We start from the raw sequence: 19,940 nt of genomic DNA on the forward strand, positions 1-19,940 counted from the left end.
AGGATATTTTTTGTGTGCGTGTGTGTATGAATGTGTGTGTGTGTCTGTATTTTTACGCATTTATTTACAATCCGTCCACATGCACAGGATGGTTTGAAAACGATGATACATTATATTTATGTAAACCAGTGAACAAATAAAACGAAACAAAAGAAATACATTTAACAACGTTTGCGAGTGGGGAAAAAGAAACCGTTCGTTCGTACACGAGATCAAATCCCTTCCAAAACTATTTTTTTTATATTATTTTTACGTACTACAGAAATAAATAATTTATCTCGCCTCTTACTGAGTAATGGTGCAGCGGTTTTGTGTCTGTGTTTTCCTTTTTCGCATTATTTTTTCTTTCGCCCAAGTACCATCGGTGCCAGGATGGCCATAGTGGCCGGTACCATACCCGCACCAACTGCCGCCAACACGGCCGAACTGTCCTGGGACGCATCGCGACGCATTAGTGAGAAGGTTTGGCCCGCAGGTGACACCGCTGCCGAATGTTTTTTCTTCTTCTGACCCACGAGACTGGTTGCCGTCGAACCGGGATACTGACCCTTGCGTTTGCTCTTTTGCTGCTTTACCGCATCCTCAACCGTTTGTGTCGAGGAGGACACCTCGATAAGCCCGTTGTGCGAGGTGGTCATATCGATTGCATTCTTCATGGGCAACACCGTCAGCTTGACCGTCTGATGGCTGGTGGATGTGGCGGGCGAGAACGTGATCGCACGCTGTCCGTGCCGTCGTTTGGGATATTGGTAGCCTTTGGTGGTGGAGATCAGTACCCATTCGCCGTTGCCACGATCGGGGTAGGAAACTGGTCGTACTCGTTCGCTCGGTGGATTGTGGTCGTCGACACTGTATCCGCCGCCCTGTCCGGGACGATCTGGAGCAAATTTGGGGAAATTTGCCGGACGACCATCGGTGATGATGTCGCGATTGGAGATGCTGGCCGTGGGATTGGGACCCTGGTCGTGGTAAGCTTTCATCGAATCGTACGGATTGCTCGTATGCAGCTGCTGATCGTACCAGCTGTCAAGTTGTGGTTGCGGAGGAGCTGTCGGTCTGCCACGCTCCGGATCCGGACGATCGCTGTAGAGCGTTGCGATGGGACGCCTTCGGTTGTAGAGCGACTCGGTAGGAGTTACCGAGCTTGGTGGTAACCGGTTCACCGGTGCTCTATTGTCGCTATGCAACGCTCCATACCCGTAGTCATCGTCACCGTTCCCGTTGTAGTAGCTCGACGAACCGATCGATCCCGACGTAGCGACTGGTTTGTACTTAGGAGTTTCCTCACTCGCTACACTACCCGTGTTCCAGTACTTGTCCAAAGCGTGCTGCATCGCCGTAACCTTTCCGGGCGAGTTTTTGTTCAACTCCGACATCGAACCGCTAGCGTGCCACTTTGATACCTTACTTTCAGACCACGGCACTGCTTCGAGACTCACCCAACCGTCCTTAATGTTCCACGGGTGGTTTTTGTGGCTGTGGGTTTGTTGGGGTTGCGTTTGATAGCCCCCCAGTGCTGGCTCCTGGTACCAGCGCTTGTTGCTGGTAGCTCCCAAACCGCTCATCACATGCCGCTCGTGTGTGTCGTTAAACACGAACTCGTCCTCCGTTTTTGGCTCATCTACCGGCAAGCGTTCGTCGGTGTCGTTTTGACTCTCGGCCTGAATAGCATCCAGGTGGGGATGTTTATTTCTGTACTGATTCTCGTCCGCACTTCCCACACCTGGGAGCTCGTTCTGGTTTCGATTAACGCTGTTGTTGATCATCGTGATCTCGTTCAGGCGCTTTCTCGTGGCGGAATCAGCGTTGCGCAGCTTCTCGGAGTACTCTTTGAGAAATTTGTTCAACAGCTCCGGTGAGTAGAGCGTTTTTCGGGAACCGGTCGATTGTTCGCTGGAGGAAGCCGAGCTCTGTTCGTTCGCAGGTCTGCTTACGCTTAGTCCGGTGCTCGTCCGGAAGCTTGTCGTTGGACCACCGGGCAGTTGCACTTCCTTGGGGAACGTGTCCAACGGTCGCCCATTAGACGAGCCACGATCGTACGGATCGGTGGCTTCGATGATGGTGATAGGTTTCGAACCGGGCACCTCAATTTCGTACGTGGTAAAGTTCTTCGACGCCATGATCAGCTTCGGAGAGTTGGTAAAATGTATCGTTTCTGCCTTTAGACATCCGAACCCGTACGAGCACAGCCACAGCACACAGCACCACCAACCACATTTCAACTTGCCACCCATTTTGATGGCTTCACTTTGTTCTCACCCACACACACACACACGCACAGCTTTCGTATTCTTTGTGTTCTCTGCGCTCCACACAGAACCGCTCCTAATTCACGCAACAAATCACTCCGACGGGAGACTTCAACGACGTGTTCTGGCACCGCGTTTGACGTTAGCTCGTGCGTCTAATCAATACTCGCACATCACGCCCAGATGACTGAAGTGGTGGAGACTGGTTGTCCTACTAATATAGTTGACTTTCCTGGCAGCACGCTTCAGTGTGTGCAGGCGCGCGCGCGCGCACAACCGCGGGAAAACGACTTGCCGAGCTCAGCTGGCTGGAACGAGCAGCAGCCACAACATTGAAGCGCCGAACCATCTCCTCGAGCGTACCAGTCTCGATTGCTGGTGGTGCCATTTCTCTCACCCTTCGTGTGTCCCCGACACCAGACCGGGCTACAGGGTATAAAGGCATGGAAAGAAAGAAAATTGCATCGAACAAAACCCGCCCCAAAGGCGGCGTTTGTTGCCGGAGCGTTGATATACATAGGATGTTTGGTGACCGTGCATGACTTGCTTAAGGCACCGACACGGCCACCGACAACGACAAAGAGCCGATCGGAAAGGAAAAGAAAAAGAAAGCTCTCGACTGTCTATCGGCCGCACTGGGTGCCTTCTGCCGGGCGAAAGAACTCCGCTACGCCGGGAGGATCGGGACGGGAGAGAACTAATTTCAAACCTTTCGCTCACCAACGCAAAAGGGCGTACACACAGCTTACCGATAAAGGTGAAAGTATTAGGGAGGAGAAAAGCAGAACTTGCCTGCGCGCCCGGACAAGCGCGAGCCCTTTTGCTACGAGAAGGTGATAGCGCGCCAATGCCCGTAAGGACTGTTTCCGAGCGATCTAGCCTGTCTAGCTTAGAAATGGGAGCATTCGTTGACCTCAGGGTGCCAACTCATGTACATAGTGGGCGTAGTGTTTGTCTTAACGGTGCTACTACGACGTCCAAATGGTTCGAACCGTGTGAAACCTTCACCGGGTGTTAATCCTGCTGAGAACTCACCAGTATTAGAAAGATAAACGAAAACGGTTTGTTTCGATTCACCAACCACGAAGGTTGATAAAATTATCAAAAACAATTGCACATTTGCACTTGCTCTCACTTTTTATTTCGAGGCGTGAAAAATTATGCTGCTGAATGCGATTCGATTTTCGCGGCGGTGCGCTCGCGCCTGTTAAGGAACTGTGGCGAGGGGGCTTTAGGTTTTTCAGATTGTTTCATGCTTGTGCCTTTCTTACGATATCGAACGGTAACGTGCGTCAAGTCGTTCACGGTCACGGAACGCTGAACTTAATGGTGACAATATTTGCCCAACAATTCATTTATCCCGATTCGAGTGCCGGCTTGTCGGTGGATAGTGTTATGCTTTCACTGATCTTCCATATTGTTATGGTGGTATTTGTGTATGTGTGGGAGGGCGACGTACAATTATGCATGCTTACGATCTAATTGAAAATTGCACGTGATCATAATTTCATTCGGAGCATTCCACATTTCAAGTTCATATAAGCAAAAATGAAAGAAAAATTTATTCTTTTTTTGAAACTGGAATGGTTGTAACGTTATTTAAAAAACATAACAGTATATAGTTTTTTTATATTTAAGAATACTCATATTAGTCCTAAATTCCTTAATTCAGAAACGAAGTGATAATTATTTAAAGTATTGTATAGTAATAAAGTCTGTAAAACGTAAACTTTAAATAGAATGTATTAATTTTCTTTTACTCCTAAATGTATGCAATAAGCATTTCAGCAACGAAGCATTTATCCCAGACACACTCCAAAGCTTATGTGTCATTGCTTTGCAGCGCCATCTAGTAGCAATATTATGCAAGCTTGTGAGGAATTTCTTTTCCTTGATATTTTTTTTGACTGTTGTTTTACTGCATGTATTTTGTAAAACATAGCAATTTATAAAAGTCGTATCAAAAATGGAATATTTAACAAAATATTAAAATTGTAACTATTTAAGAAAGTAGTCATTCGATACACTATGAAGAATATTAATTGTGAAATGTTCAATCGCCGTCCCTCGTTTCGTTTACATCTTTAAAAAAAAACAAAACACAAAAAAAGCGGTTGGATATTGATAGTTGTTCCACCCAACCGAGTGAGGAATAAATCATTATGACCATCCCTTCAAACCGATGCTCATTCCGTGGTAAAACGATGCCGTAAGTATCTGCAATCGAACCCTAATCGAACACCTCGCGAGGCCAATAAACAATCAGACACGTGTGTGTTTGTGTGTGTGTGTGTGTATATGGGAAGGAACAGAGAAGAGCCAAAGGGGAGAAGAAGAAGAAAAAAAGCGACACAAAAGATACAAACAAAAAGAAAACATTCCGCGTAACTTTCACTCAACACGCTGACGACTTGACACGAAAGTAATCAATAGAACCGGAAAATGGACGTGTTACTACTTTTACAACCCTGGCAAAACGGTAAACGGATGGTGGAAGGTCCTAAGGGATCATTCAACTATTACGTTATTTCGAATGATGAAACTCACCGTGTTTTCTGTGGAAAAATCCTCACAAAGTGACCGCCAGTTTCATCATTTGAAAATAGAAGATGATTAACCCAAACATCACACCTCAAGGAAATTCTTCAGAAAATATTCCAAGGACGAACTTATCTTTTTGATAATCACTCGACAAAACAATTAGAAGACAACTAGTTTTTTGAGAATAAGAGAAAAAGCTGAAGCGATAGCTAAAAGAAATGTTCTACTAAGTTGTACGGAGCGTTACGTTTTGTTACAAGGAGGGAAGGGGATCAAAAACTAACAATTTTTGCGTTACGTTATAGTTGAATCATCCCTAACGCGCCCGATTACCTATTACGAAACGAAACACCCCGAAGCGAAACTGGGTGGGTCGGGACGGACGCGAAGAAGGGAAATAATTATCGGACGAAATATGCGTGAGAAATATGGTACACCCGCTTGATGTTAATCACCGATTCGCCGGAAACAATTTTGCTGCCGGGGCGAGTGCGAGCGCGCGCCAAAGTCAACAAACCCGCCTGCTGATCCGCACTCCCGGTGCCGGTGACGATCGTTTAGGACCTCCGGGGCGATCATTCAAGATGGCGGTCTGTTTGACTGACGCGCGGTAGTGTGTCCTGCCGGCCATTTGCCAATGACCCACACGGACGGACGCCTTCACCGTCGGTCTTAATTCCGCCCGTTGAAAGGGACTCATTAGGGCGCGCAAACATCGCGAATGCCTCGCGCGCGCGCGCCGTAATGAGATTACTTTCCACGAACAAGTAATGCGCCAAGCGCATTTTGGGTGAAGAAAAGCAAAAACAACAACAAAAATGCATCACTTTTGCTAACGAAGCGTAAATGCGAGATTGAACTATCAAGTCAACGGAGACCGGTTCGGAACTTTCGGTCGGAAATTATGTCAAAAGTAACGCTAATGCTCCTCACTAACGCCTCGCTATGCGCGCAAGTTATGCAGCGTGGAATGTTATGCATCAAACATAAAATCCCTTTTGGATTTTTTGTTTATTTGTTTTTCCGTCCCCTTTTTTTTCGATACGCACATACCGTGATTACGTACGATGCGACACATTTTCTAGGCGTTGATCTTAATGGAGCAAGTGCACCGTTGGAACAATGATGCAATTGCAACAAAGCGCAAAACAATAGCTTCGACGCAAAACGTCCTGCAGCGTGTCGCTTTCAATGGGGCTTTTGGGTCCTTATACCGCCCAATGAATTCATCCTCAGCTGAAGGTCCAATAATACGGACCCGAAACCGTTGATGTGACATTATGCTTTAGTGCTTTCAGCCGGGGCGGGGGGGTAGGTTTCTGGTTAATGCTCCCATACTGTTTTGCCTACTGTTTTTGCTTACTGAAGGGTATCATCTTGTTTTGGGCATTATAAAATGTGCCAGCAGCGTACAGTGATGCTCTTAATCGCACAGTGACAGTGTGCGTCGGTAGACACACGGACCGAGCGAAAGAGTGAGAATTCAAACTTCTAGTGTTCCGTTTGATAGTTTATCCGAAAGCCGAAAAATCGCAATTTTCCGTACTCCAAATCGTGCAATGTTCTAAACCATGTGTTGTGCGGCAATGTTTCATTCGGCTGTGCGGGTGTTGGTGTGTGTCTGTCTGCTCGTCCCCTTCGTCAGAACGATCGAGGTACACGAGGATGTCAACGAGGGTCCGATCGGTGCACAGCTGCGTGTAAACGCAAGCATTCCGCATACCAATGCAACTGCACCGATGGTTAATGAACGCAATGTAAATGACCTACCGCGCGCTTTGCCACCGCACCAACGTTACTCTCCTGGCGTGGAGGAAACGCTCACCACCACCGCAACAACCGGCGAGCTGCTGGTTGCAAATAATTTCACCGCATTTCCCAACAATCATAAACAGCATTCCGGTGTGAGCGCAGTGCACGGCCAAACGTCATCGCCATTAACGACGGAAGTTGTTGCAATCGCTGGCATAACTTCCTTCCCTTCGGCACCGTCACCTTCTGCGCCAACAGCAGCCCATCCAACCCCAACACCACCGGTCACCGGGTTGTCGTCCTTTCGTGCAGCGTACGTATGCAAAATATTGGTGTCGTTTTGATTTTTTTCTTCTTTTCGAAAGCAATGAAAACACAATGGACACCGTACGGGTTCAAGTGTGTGAAGCAGGGGGTGAAAAGAGGGGGTGAAAAATTCGCGCATTAATACGCGGATCTAACACGCGCTCGATTCGTTTATTATTTCATCACACACAAGCTCCAAGTCCGTTCCCAGACAGGTGGAAGGAAAAAAAGATGCGGAATTATTGTGTTTTTGTTTTTCTTGTAGCTTCCGATGCTGATCACAAATGTCGGATCGGAAATTCGGCTCGAAGATTCGGTGATGTTTTTGGTTACTTTTTGGTGATCTTTCAATTTGTAAATTTTTGTTAGCCCGTTTTTCGAAAACAATAAAACCGAACGATGTTTCAATCCTTCCCATCGCACGTGATCGTGCAAAAGTCGATGGAAAGGATGAAACAACGGCGAAGGGCGGGGGTTTTCGGTAAATTGCTCTCAGTTTGCCACCCAGCAAGATTCATGGCATGAATCGCGGAAGATACAAAATCCCACCCCACCGTTACAATATACACGCATGCGGTGTTAAATGGATTGCGTGTACCGTGGCCGTGTGTACGTTGTTTTTTGTGTGTTGGAGCGGTAACGACTAACAAAAAAAACACACACACACACACATCGTAACGACTGGTGAAGAGCAGGCAGAGGCAGACCGAAACCAAAGAAAGACATCATCAAGTGAGGCCTTAAAGAAAGTGATACACTTTCACTGTTATCGCAGTAGTCGGGCGAGCTGCTGAGACGGTGGTGTATATAACACAAGTAGTGCTTGGACTTTTTTGTTTGTTTATTGGAAACAAAATAAACATGTTTCAGGTATAATATTTAAATGCAAAGTTTTGAAGTCAATTAAATTGCTTTACATGATGATTTTTGTAAATAATTTTAATATTTTTTTAACTAAAAAAGATAAAATTTCTTTGATGTTTGATCGAGGTTTTTGTGATTCTTTATCACAACATAAAAAAACTTTTTTTTAATTTATTTTTTTTATTCCAACCAAAATACACCACTGCCTAACCGATCGCAGATTTGATGGTTGGAACCAACGGTACGGCAAATAAAATAAAAATACAGCACCTCGGGGCGTTTTCGTAACATTTTTATGCTTTTATACAACCCACGAGCCAGGAATTTGCTGTTCGGTTGAGATGTTTTCATTCCAGGAATGGGATCCTCGCCTGCTAACGTAGCAAAGCCGCTGGAAACCAGCGTGTTGGAATGCAAAAACCAAACAAGTGTTGAATGTTTTGCGGTCTTATGCTGATGGAATAAGAAATGGACTTTTGTTTTTCTCCTTTCCTATCAAATGCAGAAATGGACATTTGTACCCAGGCCGTGGCACATCGACGATCGTGAACGATCGTTCGGTTCAGCACCAGATATCCGGCTACCGGAAGCGACAGCTTTATGCCAGTGCCGCACCACGGCGTAATATCACCAATGGCAGGTATAGATTGCACAAATGCATCCATTCATGAAGCACAACAATAAAAAGCGTTTGAATTTTGCACCAGTTCCGAGGGACAATTTACCAAGGAGTTTGTCCCATCGCCCGAAGTGGTACCATTTTTCAACGAGGAAAATACGGCACCGGGCAGTGCAACTACTGGCACGGTTGATGCATCCTATCCTACCGGACTTTCCGACGGTGACTCACGGTGGTATGCCGGTGGTATGGGACTATCGTCGAGCGGGTACACTAAAACCCCATCCGCGAGCGTTTCCTCGGAGGAGTCCGGAAAATGGGATCACAAATACACCTGGACGACACCGACGGTACGGCACCAGCACCAGCAAGTGCAGATAAAATTCCCACAGGAAACTGCACCACAGTTCCCATCGCCCAAGGGTAAGTGGAAATGGATTCCGGAAGAGGAGAATGAATCCAGCGAAGGCACCAAGAACCAACGTCCAAAGGGGGGTGAAACGCCATTTTCTTCGACGGGATCATTTGAGGTACAGCATTATGGACGTCATCCGACGTACGTTTTTCCGACACCGTCCAAGAATCATCCTTACTCGTTCGATCGCACTCCGGCAGAGGGCGCTTTTAGCGTTGATCCAGTGACAGTAAGCAATAGTAGTGGCGTTAGTAGTAGCAGTAGTAGTGGCGTTAGTACAGAAAGCACCGAAACAAACAATGGAATTGGTGGTCTAACGGACATAAAGCTGATCGGCAAAGAGGATGCTCATCTGAAAAGGTAAGGCAAGAGGGAGACTTCACCTTTCAGTTCGTTGGTGCGATAGTGCAAATGTCAAACTAATTATCTCGCATACTCTCATCCGTGCAGCTTTTCACCGTGGAAGAAAATCATTCACGTTCTGAGTGCAGCCATTCCGATCGGGTTGCTAATATCGGCACTCACGCCACAGGTCGTTTACATCAACCCGAACGCTACGCAGTAAGTACTACGCTACGCTTTAAACCTTGTTTTGCATTGAATGCCGATGCCGTAATGGCGCATCGGAGCATTGTCATTTTTTTTTCTCTTTTTGCTTCAACCCCTTTTTGGGTACTGCACAATTATTTGCCGGCACTGAAAAACGGGCTCCAGCCAATTTTTGCCAACTTTCTGGCGTAATTTCGCCTTCCTCTCCTACTGCCACCGGGGGGAGATGCGCAGCAAATGAGCTGCGTACACACACACACACGGCAAATTCACCGTACCGAGATTATGTAGTGCGTCGCAGTGCGCAAAAGAAGAAAGGTGAAAATTGTGAAAACAATGCAAAGCAAAGCGGCAGCAAACGAGCAAATAGGAGGTGTACGCGTGGGGCTATAGAAGATATCCGACAGCCTACTTTAAGACGCGCTTATCCACACACATACACGAAGGCGCTCGATCGCGCATACATACGAGGTGTATCGCTAGAGAGCGCGTCTTTCGTGCCGCGGGCCAGTAGCAACGGTCGGTCGGTTCGACGAAAGTGAAAACGTGTTTCCACAGCGCCTGGCTTGCCTGGCTTGCTTACTCCACATTTCACCCCCTTTCTTCCGTTCCGCTGTTGTTTCTTTTTTTGCATCACTTGGTTTGTTAAGATTTTCGCTTTTTTTTCTTCTTTTCTCCTGTGGCCATTCGCATTTCTTCGTCATCGTGGCCAGCGCCTTTGACATGTTACATCAGTTATGAAAGATGAATGAACCGCGACTGAGCGCACGCACATGAGGGCCACGATGACGTTTGACGATGACGACGACGATGATGCGCTTCACCATGCAATGGCGCGTGGAAATTTATACCTATACACAAGAAATCTGCACCTACACGCATGCAGTCACCTGTTGTGTGGGATGCATTTAACCTCTTGACGAAGGGGTTTCTAAAAGTTCGGGTGAGCCACGGATCCCACGGCTCCACGTGAGTCCAATTGGAGTTTATGGTGCGGTCACGGTTAAGGAAGGAGGGGCGAGAGAGGGTTACACTAGGTGTGTGATGATGACCCTGTCATAAATCGAAGTTCAACAACGCTAAGGCCGGCTTTAATCTTTTTTTGTAAGTGTTTACAGATCGAAGTTGAACCTAACATAATATCTTTCTGTGCAGAGAAAAAATTTATTTGGTTCATTTGGGTTTGAGATTTGAACCAAAGACTTCCACTTTAGCATACCATCCACGCTTAGCCTTACTCCACAAGCTGTGCGGCTAGTGTTGGGTCAAGTAGCTCTTTTGCAAGAGCGGAGCGCACCGCTCTCGCTCTCTAAAGTGTGCGGTGCGCTTGAGGTAGCTCCACACGGAGCGCTGCACACAGGAGCGATTGTGCGATGCGCTCCCAGGAGCGAAGTTTCGCACAACAAGGAGCGCTGCACGCAGGAGCGATTCCTGCGATACAGCTCCCGTGAGCTTTAGCCAAGAAGAAAATGTAGCCATTAGTGCCATCTATCGACCACAGGTTAAAGATTGGAGATTCGTTGGATACCGACCGAGTTATAGGCAAAACTTGGTGCAAAAATCAAGAAAATTTTACATTTTCTCAAACAGGGTAAGGAATTTGGTTCCTCGAATAACTTCTGGCACAGACTTCTGAGGGCATGGCTGTCCAAGAAGAAAATGTAGCCATTGGTGCCATCTATCGACCACAGGTTAAAGATTGGCGATCCGTTGGATACCGACCGAGTTATAGGCAAAACTTGGTGCAAAAATGAGGAAAATTTTACATTTTCTCATATAGGGTAAGGAACTTGGTTCCTCGAATAACTTCTGGCACAGACTTCTGAGGGCATGGCTGTCAAAGAAGAAAATGTAGCCATTGGTGCCATCTATCGACCACAGGTTAAAGATTGGCGATTCGTTGGATACCAACCGAGTTATAGGCAAAACTTGGTGCAAAAATGAGGAAAATTTTCATTTTTTTTTAATTTTTTGATTTTTTTATTATTTTTCACTCTTTTTTTTATTTTAAGCATTATTTGAGTGAAAAGAAACTCATTGCAACCCATTGGCATTAAAATAAAACAATTTAATTTTTTTTGCAAAATTTCCCAAAAAAATCGTAAGGGGTAAGCCTTATGAAATTTTCGAGTTGAAATTTTTTTAAAATTTTTTTCTGATTTTTTATTCTTTTTTTAATTTAAAGCACTATTTAAGTGAAAAGAAACTTATTGCAACAAATTCCCATCAAAATATATCGCATTTAAAATTTTTGCTACATTGCTCAAAAATGAGGAAAATTTTACATTTTCTGAAACAGGGTAAGGAACTTGGTTCCTCGAATAACTTCTGGCACAGATATCTGAGGGCATGGCTGTCCAAGAAAAAAATGTAGCCATTGATGCCATCTATCGACCACAGGTTAAAGATTGGAGATCCGTTGGATACCGACCGAGTTATAGGCAAAATTTAGAGCAAAAATGAGGAAAATTTTACATTTTCTCAAACAGGGTAAGGAACTTGGTTCCTCGAATAACTTCTGGCACAGACATCTGAGGGCATGGCTGTCCAAGAAGAAAATGTAGCCATTGGTGCCATCTATCGACCACAGGTTAAAGATTGGCGATTCGTTGGATACCGATCGAGTTATAGGCAAAACTTGGTGCAAAAATGAGGAAAATTTTCATTTTTTTTTAAATTTTTTAATTTTTTAATTATTTTTCACTCTTTTTTTATTTTAAGCATTATTTGAGTGAAAAGAAACTCATTGCAACCCATTGGCATTAAAATAAAACAATTTAATTTTTTTTGCAAAATTTCCCAAAAAAATCGTAAGGGGTAAGCCTTATGAAATTTTCGAGTTGAAATTTTTTTAAAATTTTTTTTCTGATTTTTTATTCTTTTTTTAATTTAAAGCACTATTTAAGTGAAAAGAAACTTATTGCAACAAATTCCCATCAAAATATATCGCATTTAAAATTTTTGCTACATTGCTCAAAAATGAGGAAAATTTTACATTTTCTCAAACAGGGTAAGGAACTTGGTTCCTCGAATAACTTCTGGCACAGACATCTGAGGGCATAGCCGTCCAAGAAGAAAATGTAGCCATTGGTGCCATCTATCGACCACAGGTTAAAGATTGGAGATCCGTTGGATACCGACCGAGTTATAGGCAAAACTTGGTGCAAAAATGAGAAAATTTTACATTTTCTCAAACAGGGTATAGAAGTTGGTTCCTCGAATAACTTCTGGCACAGATATCTGAGGGCATGGCTGTCCAAGAAGAAAATGTAGCCATTGGTGCCATCTATCGACCACAGGTTAAAGATTGGCGGTTCGTTGGATACCGATCGAGTTATAGGCAAATCTTGGTGCAAAAATGAGGAAAATTTTCATTTTTTTTTAAATTTTTTAATTGTTTAATTATTTTTCACTCTTTTTTTATTTTAAGCATTATTTGAGTGAAAAGAAACTCATTGCAACCCATTGGCATTAAAATAAAACAATTTAATTTTTTTTGCAAAATTTCCCAAAAAAATCGTAAGGGGTAAGCCTTATGAAATTTTCGAGTTGAAATTTTTTTTAAATTTTTTTTCTGATTTTTTATTCTTTTTTTTAATTTAAAGCACTATTTAAGTGAAAAGAAACTTATTGCAACAAATTCCCATCAAAATATATCGCATTTAAAATTTTTGCTACATTGCTCAAAAATGAGGAAAATTTTACATTTTCTCAAACAGGGTAAGGAACTTGGTTCCTCGAATAACTTCTGGCACAGACATCTGAGGGCATGGCTGTCCAAGAAGAAAATGTAGCCATTGGTGCCATCTATCGACCACAGGTTAAAGATTGGCGATTCGTTGGATACCGATCGAGTTATAGGCAAAACTTGGTGCAAAAATGAGAAAATTTTCAATTTTTTTTTAAATTTTTTAATTTTTTAATTATTTTTCACTCTTTTTTTATTTTAAGCATTATTTGAGTGAAAAGAAACTCATTGCAACCCATTGGCATTAAAATAAAACAATTTAATTTTTTTTGCAAAATTTCCCAAAAAAATCGTAAGGGGTAAGCCTTATGAAATTTTCGAGTTGAAATTTTTTTTAAATTTTTTTTCTGATTTTTTATTCTTTTTTTAATTTAAAGCACTATTTAAGTGAAAAGAAACTTATTGCAACAAATTCCCATCAAAATATATCGCATTTAAAATTTTTGCTACATTGCTCAAAAATGAGGAAAATTTTACATTTTCTCAAACAGGGTAAGGAACTTGGTTCCTCGAATAACTTCTGGCACAGACATCTGAGGGCATAGCCGTCCAAGAAGAAAATGTAGCCATTGGTGCCATCTATCGACCACAGGTTAAAGATTGGAGATCCGTTGGATACCGACCGAGTTATAGGCAAAACTTGGTGCAAAAATGAGAAAATTTTACATTTTCTCAAACAGGGTATAGAAGTTGGTTCCTCGAATAACTTCTGGCACAGATATCTGAGGGCATGGCTGTCCAAGAAGAAAATGTAGCCATTGGTGCCATCTATCGATCACAGGTTAAAGATTGGCGGTTCGTTGGATACCGATCGAGTTATAGGCAAATCTTGGTGCAAAAATGAGGAAAATTTTCAATTTTTTTTTAAATTTTTTAATTTTTTAATTATTTTTCACTCTTTTTTTATTTTAAGCATTATTTGAGTGAAAAGAAACTCATTGCAACCCATTGGCATTAAAATAAAACAATTTAATTTTTTTTGCAAAATTTCCCAAAAAAATCGTAAGGGGTAAGCCTTATGAAATTTTCGAGTTGAAATTTTTTTAAATTTTTTTTCTGATTTTTTATTCTTTTTTTAATTTAAAGCACTATTTAAGTGAAAAGAAACTTATTGCAACAAATTCCCATCAAAATATATCGCATTTAAAATTTTTGCTACATTGCTCAAAAATGAGGAAAATTTTACATTTTCTGAAACAGGGTAAGGAACTTGGTTCCTCGAATAACTTCTGGCACAGACATCTGAGAGCATGGCTGTCCAAGAAGAAAATGTAGCCATTGGTGCCATCTATCGACCACAGGTTAAAGATTGGAGATCCGTTGGATACCGACCGAGTTATAGGCAAAACTTGGTGCAAAAATGAGAAAATTTTACATTTTCTGAAACAGGGTAAGGAACTTGGTTCCTCGATTAACTTCTGGCACAGACATCTGAGGGCATGGCTGTCCAAGAAGAAAATGTAGCCATTGGTGCCATCTATCGACCACAGGTTAAAAATTGCAGATTCGTTGGATACCGACCGAGTTATAGGCAAAATTTGGAGCAAAAATGAGGAAAATTTTACATTTTCTCAAACAGGGTAAGGAACTTGGTTCCTCGAATAACTTCTGGCACAGACTTCTGAGGGCATGGCTGTCCAAGAAGAAAATGTAGCCATTGGTGCCATCTATCGACCACAGGTTAAAGATTGGCGATTCGTTGGATACCGATCGAGTTATAGGCAAATCTTGGTGCAAAAATGAGGAAAATTTTCATTTTTTTTTAAATTTTTTAATTTTTTAATTATTTTTCACTCTTTTTTTATTTCAAGCATTATTTGAGTGAAAAGAAACTCATTGCAACCCATTGGCATTAAAATAAAACAATTTAATTTTTTTTGCAAAATTTCCCAAAAAAATCGTAAGGGGTAAGCCTTATGAAATTTTCGAGTTGAAATTTTTTTAAAATTTTTTTTCTGATTTTTTATTCTTTTTTTAATTTAAAGCACTATTTAAGTGAAAAGAAACTTATTGCAACAAATTCCCATCAAAATATATCGCATTTAAAATTTTTGCTACATTGCTCAAAAATGAGGAAAATTTTACATTTTCTCAAACAGGGTAAGGAACTTGGTTCCTCGAATAACTTCTGGCACAGACATCTGAGGGCATAGCCGTCCAAGAAGAAAATGTAGCCATTGGTGCCATCTATCGACCACAGGTTAAAGATTGGAGATCCGTTGGATACCGACCGAGTTATAGGCAAAACTTGGTGCAAAAATGAGAAAATTTTACATTTTCTCAAACAGGGTATAGAAGTTGGTTCCTCGAATAACTTCTGGCACAGATATCTGAGGGCATGGCTGTCCAAGAAGAAAATGTAGCCATTGGTGCCATCTATCGACCACAGGTTAAAGATTGGCGGTTCGTTGGATACCGATCGAGTTATAGGCAAATCTTGGTGCAAAAATGAGGAAAATTTTCATTTTTTTTAAATTTTTTAATTTTTTAATTATTTTTCACTCTTTTTTTATTTTAAGCATTATTTGAGTGAAAAGAAACTCATTGCAACCCATTGGCATTAAAATAAAACAATTTATTTTTTTTTGCAAAATTTCCCAAAAAAATCGTAAGGGGTAAGCCTTATGAAATTTTCGAGTTGATATTTTTTAAAAATTTTTTTTCTGATTTTTTATTCTTTTTTTAATTTAAAGCACTATTTAAGTGAAAAGAAACTTATTGCAACAAATTCCCATCAAAATATATCGCATTTAAAATTTTTGCTACATTGCTCAAAAATGAGGAAAATTTTACATTTTCTCAAACAGGGTAAGGAACTTGGTTCCTCGAATAACTTCTGGCACAGACATCTGAGGGCATAGCCGTCCAAGAAGAAAATGTAGCCATTGGTGCCATCTATCGACCACAGGTTAAAGATTGGAGATCCGTTGGATACCGACCGAGTTATAGGCAAAACTTGGTGCAAAAATGAGAAAATTTTACATTTTCTCAAACAGGGTATAGAAGTTGGTTCCTCGAATAACTTCTGGCACAGATATCTGAGGGCATGGCTGTCCAAGAAGAAAATGTAGCCATTGGTGCCATCTATCGACCACAGGTTAAAGATTGGCGGTTCGTTGGATACCGATCGAGTTATAGGCAAATCTTGGTGCAAAAATGAGGAAAATTTTCATTTTTTTTTAATTTTTTAATTTTTTAATTATTTTTCACTCTTTTTTTATTTTAAGCATTATTTGAGTGAAAAGAAACTCATTGCAACCCATTGGCATTAAAATAAAACAATTTATTTTTTTTTGCAAAATTTCCCAAAAAAATCGTAAGGGGTAAGCCTTATGAAATTTTCGAGTTGATATTTTTTTAAAATTTTTTTTCTGATTTTTTATTCTTTTTTTAATTTAAAGCACTATTTAAGTGAAAAGAAACTTATTGCAACAAATTCCCATCAAAATATATCGCATTTAAAATTTTTGCTACATTGCTCAAAAATGAGGAAAATTTTACATTTTCTGAAACAGGGTAAGGAACTTGGTTCCTCGAATAACTTCTGGCACAGACATCTGAGGGCATGGCTGTCCAAGAAGAAAATGTAGCCATTGGTGCCATCTATCGACCACAGGTTAAAGATTGGAGATCCGTTGGATACCGACCGAGTTATAGGCAAAATTTGGAGCAAAAATGAGGAAAATTTTACATTTTCTCAAACAGGGTAAGGAACTTGGTTCCTCGAATAACTTCTGGCACAGACTTTTGAGGGCATGGCTGTCCAAGAAGAAAATGTAGCCATTGGTGCCATCTATCGACCACAGGTTAAAGATTGGCGATTCGTTGGATACCGATCGAGTTATAGGCAAAACTTTGTGCAAAAATGAGGAAAATTTTCATTTTTTTTTAATTTTTTGATTTTTTAATTTTTTTTCACTCTTTTTTTTATTTTAAGCATTATTTGAGTGAAAAGAAACTCATTGCAACCCATTGGCATTAAAATAAAACAATTTAATTTTTTTTGCAAAATTTCCCAAAAAAATCGTAAGGGGTAAGCCTTATGAAATTTTCGAGTTGAAATTTTTTTAAAATTTTTTTTTCTGATTTTTTATTCTTTTTTTAATTTAAAGCACTATTTAAGTGAAAAGAAACTTATTGCAACAAATTCCCATCAAAATATATCGCATTTAAAATTTTTGCTACATTGCTCAAAAATGAGGAAAATTTTACATTTTCTCAAACAGGGTAAGGAACTTGGTTCCTCGAATAACTTCTGGCACAGACATCTGAGGGCATGGCCATCCAAGAAGAAAATCTAGCCATTGGTGCCATCTATCGACCACAAGTTAAAGATTGGAGATCCGTTGGATACCGACCGAGTTATAGGCAAAACTTGGTGCAAAAATGAGAAAATTTTACATTTTCTGAAACAGGGTAAGGAACTTGGTTCCTCGAATAACTTCTGGCACAGACATCTGAGGGCATGGCTGTCCAAGAAGAAAATGTAGCCATTGGTGCCATCTATCGACCACAAGTTAAAGATTGGAGATCCGTTGGATACCGATCGAGTTATAGGCAAAACTTGGTGCAAAAATGAGAAAATTTTACATTTTCTCAAACAGGGTATAGAAGTTGGTTCCTCGAATAACTTCTGGCACAGATATCTGAGGGCATGGCTGTCCAAGAAGAAAATGTAGCCATTGGTGCCATCTATCGACCACAGGTTAAAGATTGGCGGTTCGTTGGATACCGATCGAGTTATAGGCAAAACTTTGTGCAAAAATGAGGAAAATTTTCATTTTTTTTTTAATTTTTTTGATTTTTTTATTATTTTTCACTCTTTCTTTTATTTTAAGCATTATTTGAGTGAAAAGAAACTCATTGCGACCCATTGGCATTAAAATAAAACAATTTAATTTTTTTTGCAAAATTTCCCAAAAAAATCGTAAGGGGTAAGCCTTATGAAATTTTCGAGTTGAAATTTTTTTAAAATTTTTTTTCTGATTTTTTATTCTTTTTTTAATTTAAAGCACTATTTAAGTGAAAAGAAACTTATTGCAACAAATTCCCATCAAAATATATCGCATTTAAAATTTTTGCTACATTGCTCAAAAATGAGGAAAATTTTACATTTTCTGAAACAGGGTAAGGAACTTGGTTCCTCGAATAACTTCTGGCACAGACATCTGAGGGCATGGCTGTCCAAGAAGAAAATGTAGCCATTGGTGCCATCTATCGACCACAGGTTAAAAATTGGAGATCCGTTGGATACCGACCGAGTTATAGGCAAAACTTGGTGCAAAAATGAGAAAATTTTACATTTTCTCAAACAGGTTAAGGAACTTGGTTCCTCGAATAACTTCTGGCACAGACATCTGAGGGCATGGCTGTCCAAGAAGAAAATGTAGCCATTGGTGCCATCTATCGACCACAGGTTAAAAATTGGAGATCCGTTGGATACCGACCGAGTTATAGGCAAAATTTGGTGCAAAAATGAGGAAAATTTTCATTTTTGTTTTAATGTTTTGATTTTTTTATTATTTTTCACTCTTTTTTTATTTCAAGCATTATTTGAGTGAACAGAAACACATTGCAACCCATTGGCATTAAAACAAATCAATTTAATTTTTTTTGCAAAATTTTCCAATAAAAACCTAATGGGTAAGCCTTGTGAAATTTTCGAGTTGAAATTTTTTTTTAAATTTTTTTTCTGATTTTTTATTCTTTTTTTAATTTAAAGCACTATTTAAGTGAAAAGAAACTTATTGCAACAACTTCCCATTAAAATATTTCACATTTATAAAATTTTGCTAAATTTCCAAAAAAAAACTAGGGCTATAGCCTTAGGAAATTTTCAAATGGGAGCGCATCGCACAATCGCTCCTGTGTGTAGCGCTCCGTACGGAGCTACCTCTTTTTCCCGTGGGCTGTGCGGGAGCGCGCACAATAATATGAGCGGAGCGATTGAGGTACCTCTTTCGCTCTTGACCCAACACTATGTACGGCCGTTAAAATTGTTAAATCGCTCGACATATTTCACCTTACCAACGGATAAGTGATCGTTCTTGCGGTTTACTTTCTTTTACTTTTTATCAGACCACCAGTTCAACTACAGACACCGACACCTGTCAGCGGAGCAGGTTTATCCGGCACCGGCCAACGTCAGCGCAGTCTCGGACAGGATGTGCCACGATTCGTTCTAGCCCAGCGTGGCCTCGGTGCGGATCCGGTGGCACTGGTCAAACTGCTCCGCAAGCTTAATGCGCTCGAGCAGCGCGAAACGGTGGTCCGCACCGGTTCGGAGACCGGCGACGATGTGGAGGGCATGAACCGTTTAATGGACACCGGCAAGCTGCTGGGCTGTGACTGGAAGCTGCTCTGTCAGCTCGCTCGCCAAGGAATGTCCGGTCCGGGTACGGACGCGGTTCACAAGATGCTGTGGAAAATTGTCAGCGAGTAAGTAGCCGGTCGGTCGGCGTTATACTACGTTATATACTGTGCGCTTTGTGGTATTCCGGTATTCCCGGTTGGCAGCCGTTTACTCATCGCATTCATCACTTTCACTGTCGGCTTTCCTACAGGACACCATCGGAATGGACCGGACGGCTCGGGCTGGAGGAGATCTTCCGCCTCATACGGGAAGGTGATTGCGATCGGTTGCAGCGCACCTGCGACCAGGACACTTGAGGATGCAACGGACGGGCGAAACAAAGATGGTGCAATAAAACAACCAGCCAGCAAAACACCACGCACGCATAACCTCACGTAGCCTCGGGCATCGTTTTAACAAAGCGAAAGTCGATAAAGTGCATCTTCGAAGCCATCGGGAAGCTGACGGTAAAGTGCAATCGCAATGCAATAAAAAACACACAGCCACACACGGATGGATGGATGGAGAAATTAATTGTTTATCTT

General features: G+C 41.5%; 2 protein-coding genes across 2 annotated transcripts; one reads left to right on the forward strand and one right to left on the reverse strand.

Annotated features, from left to right (window-relative positions):
• Positions 1-335: 335 nt before the first annotated feature.
• Positions 336-2,450, reverse strand: LOC125764999 (uncharacterized). The gene has a single exon (XM_049429811.1). The coding sequence runs from the start codon at positions 2,232-2,234 to the stop codon at positions 336-338; it is 1,899 nt and encodes a 632-aa protein (XP_049285768.1). The 5' UTR covers positions 2,235-2,450.
• Positions 2,451-8,350: 5,900 nt separating this feature from the next.
• On the forward strand, positions 8,351-9,355 carry LOC125765153 (uncharacterized). The gene is made up of 2 exons (XM_049430057.1): positions 8,351-9,106; positions 9,197-9,355. Exons 1-2 carry the CDS (start codon positions 8,580-8,582, stop codon positions 9,309-9,311), a joined length of 642 nt encoding a protein of 213 aa, XP_049286014.1. The 5' UTR covers positions 8,351-8,579; the 3' UTR covers positions 9,312-9,355.
• The last annotated feature ends 10,585 nt before the right edge of the window (positions 9,356-19,940 follow it).

The sequence above is a fragment of the Anopheles funestus genome, chromosome 2RL, assembly GCF_943734845.2.
Source record: "Anopheles funestus chromosome 2RL, idAnoFuneDA-416_04, whole genome shotgun sequence".
NCBI lineage: Eukaryota > Metazoa > Arthropoda > Insecta > Diptera > Culicidae > Anopheles > Anopheles funestus.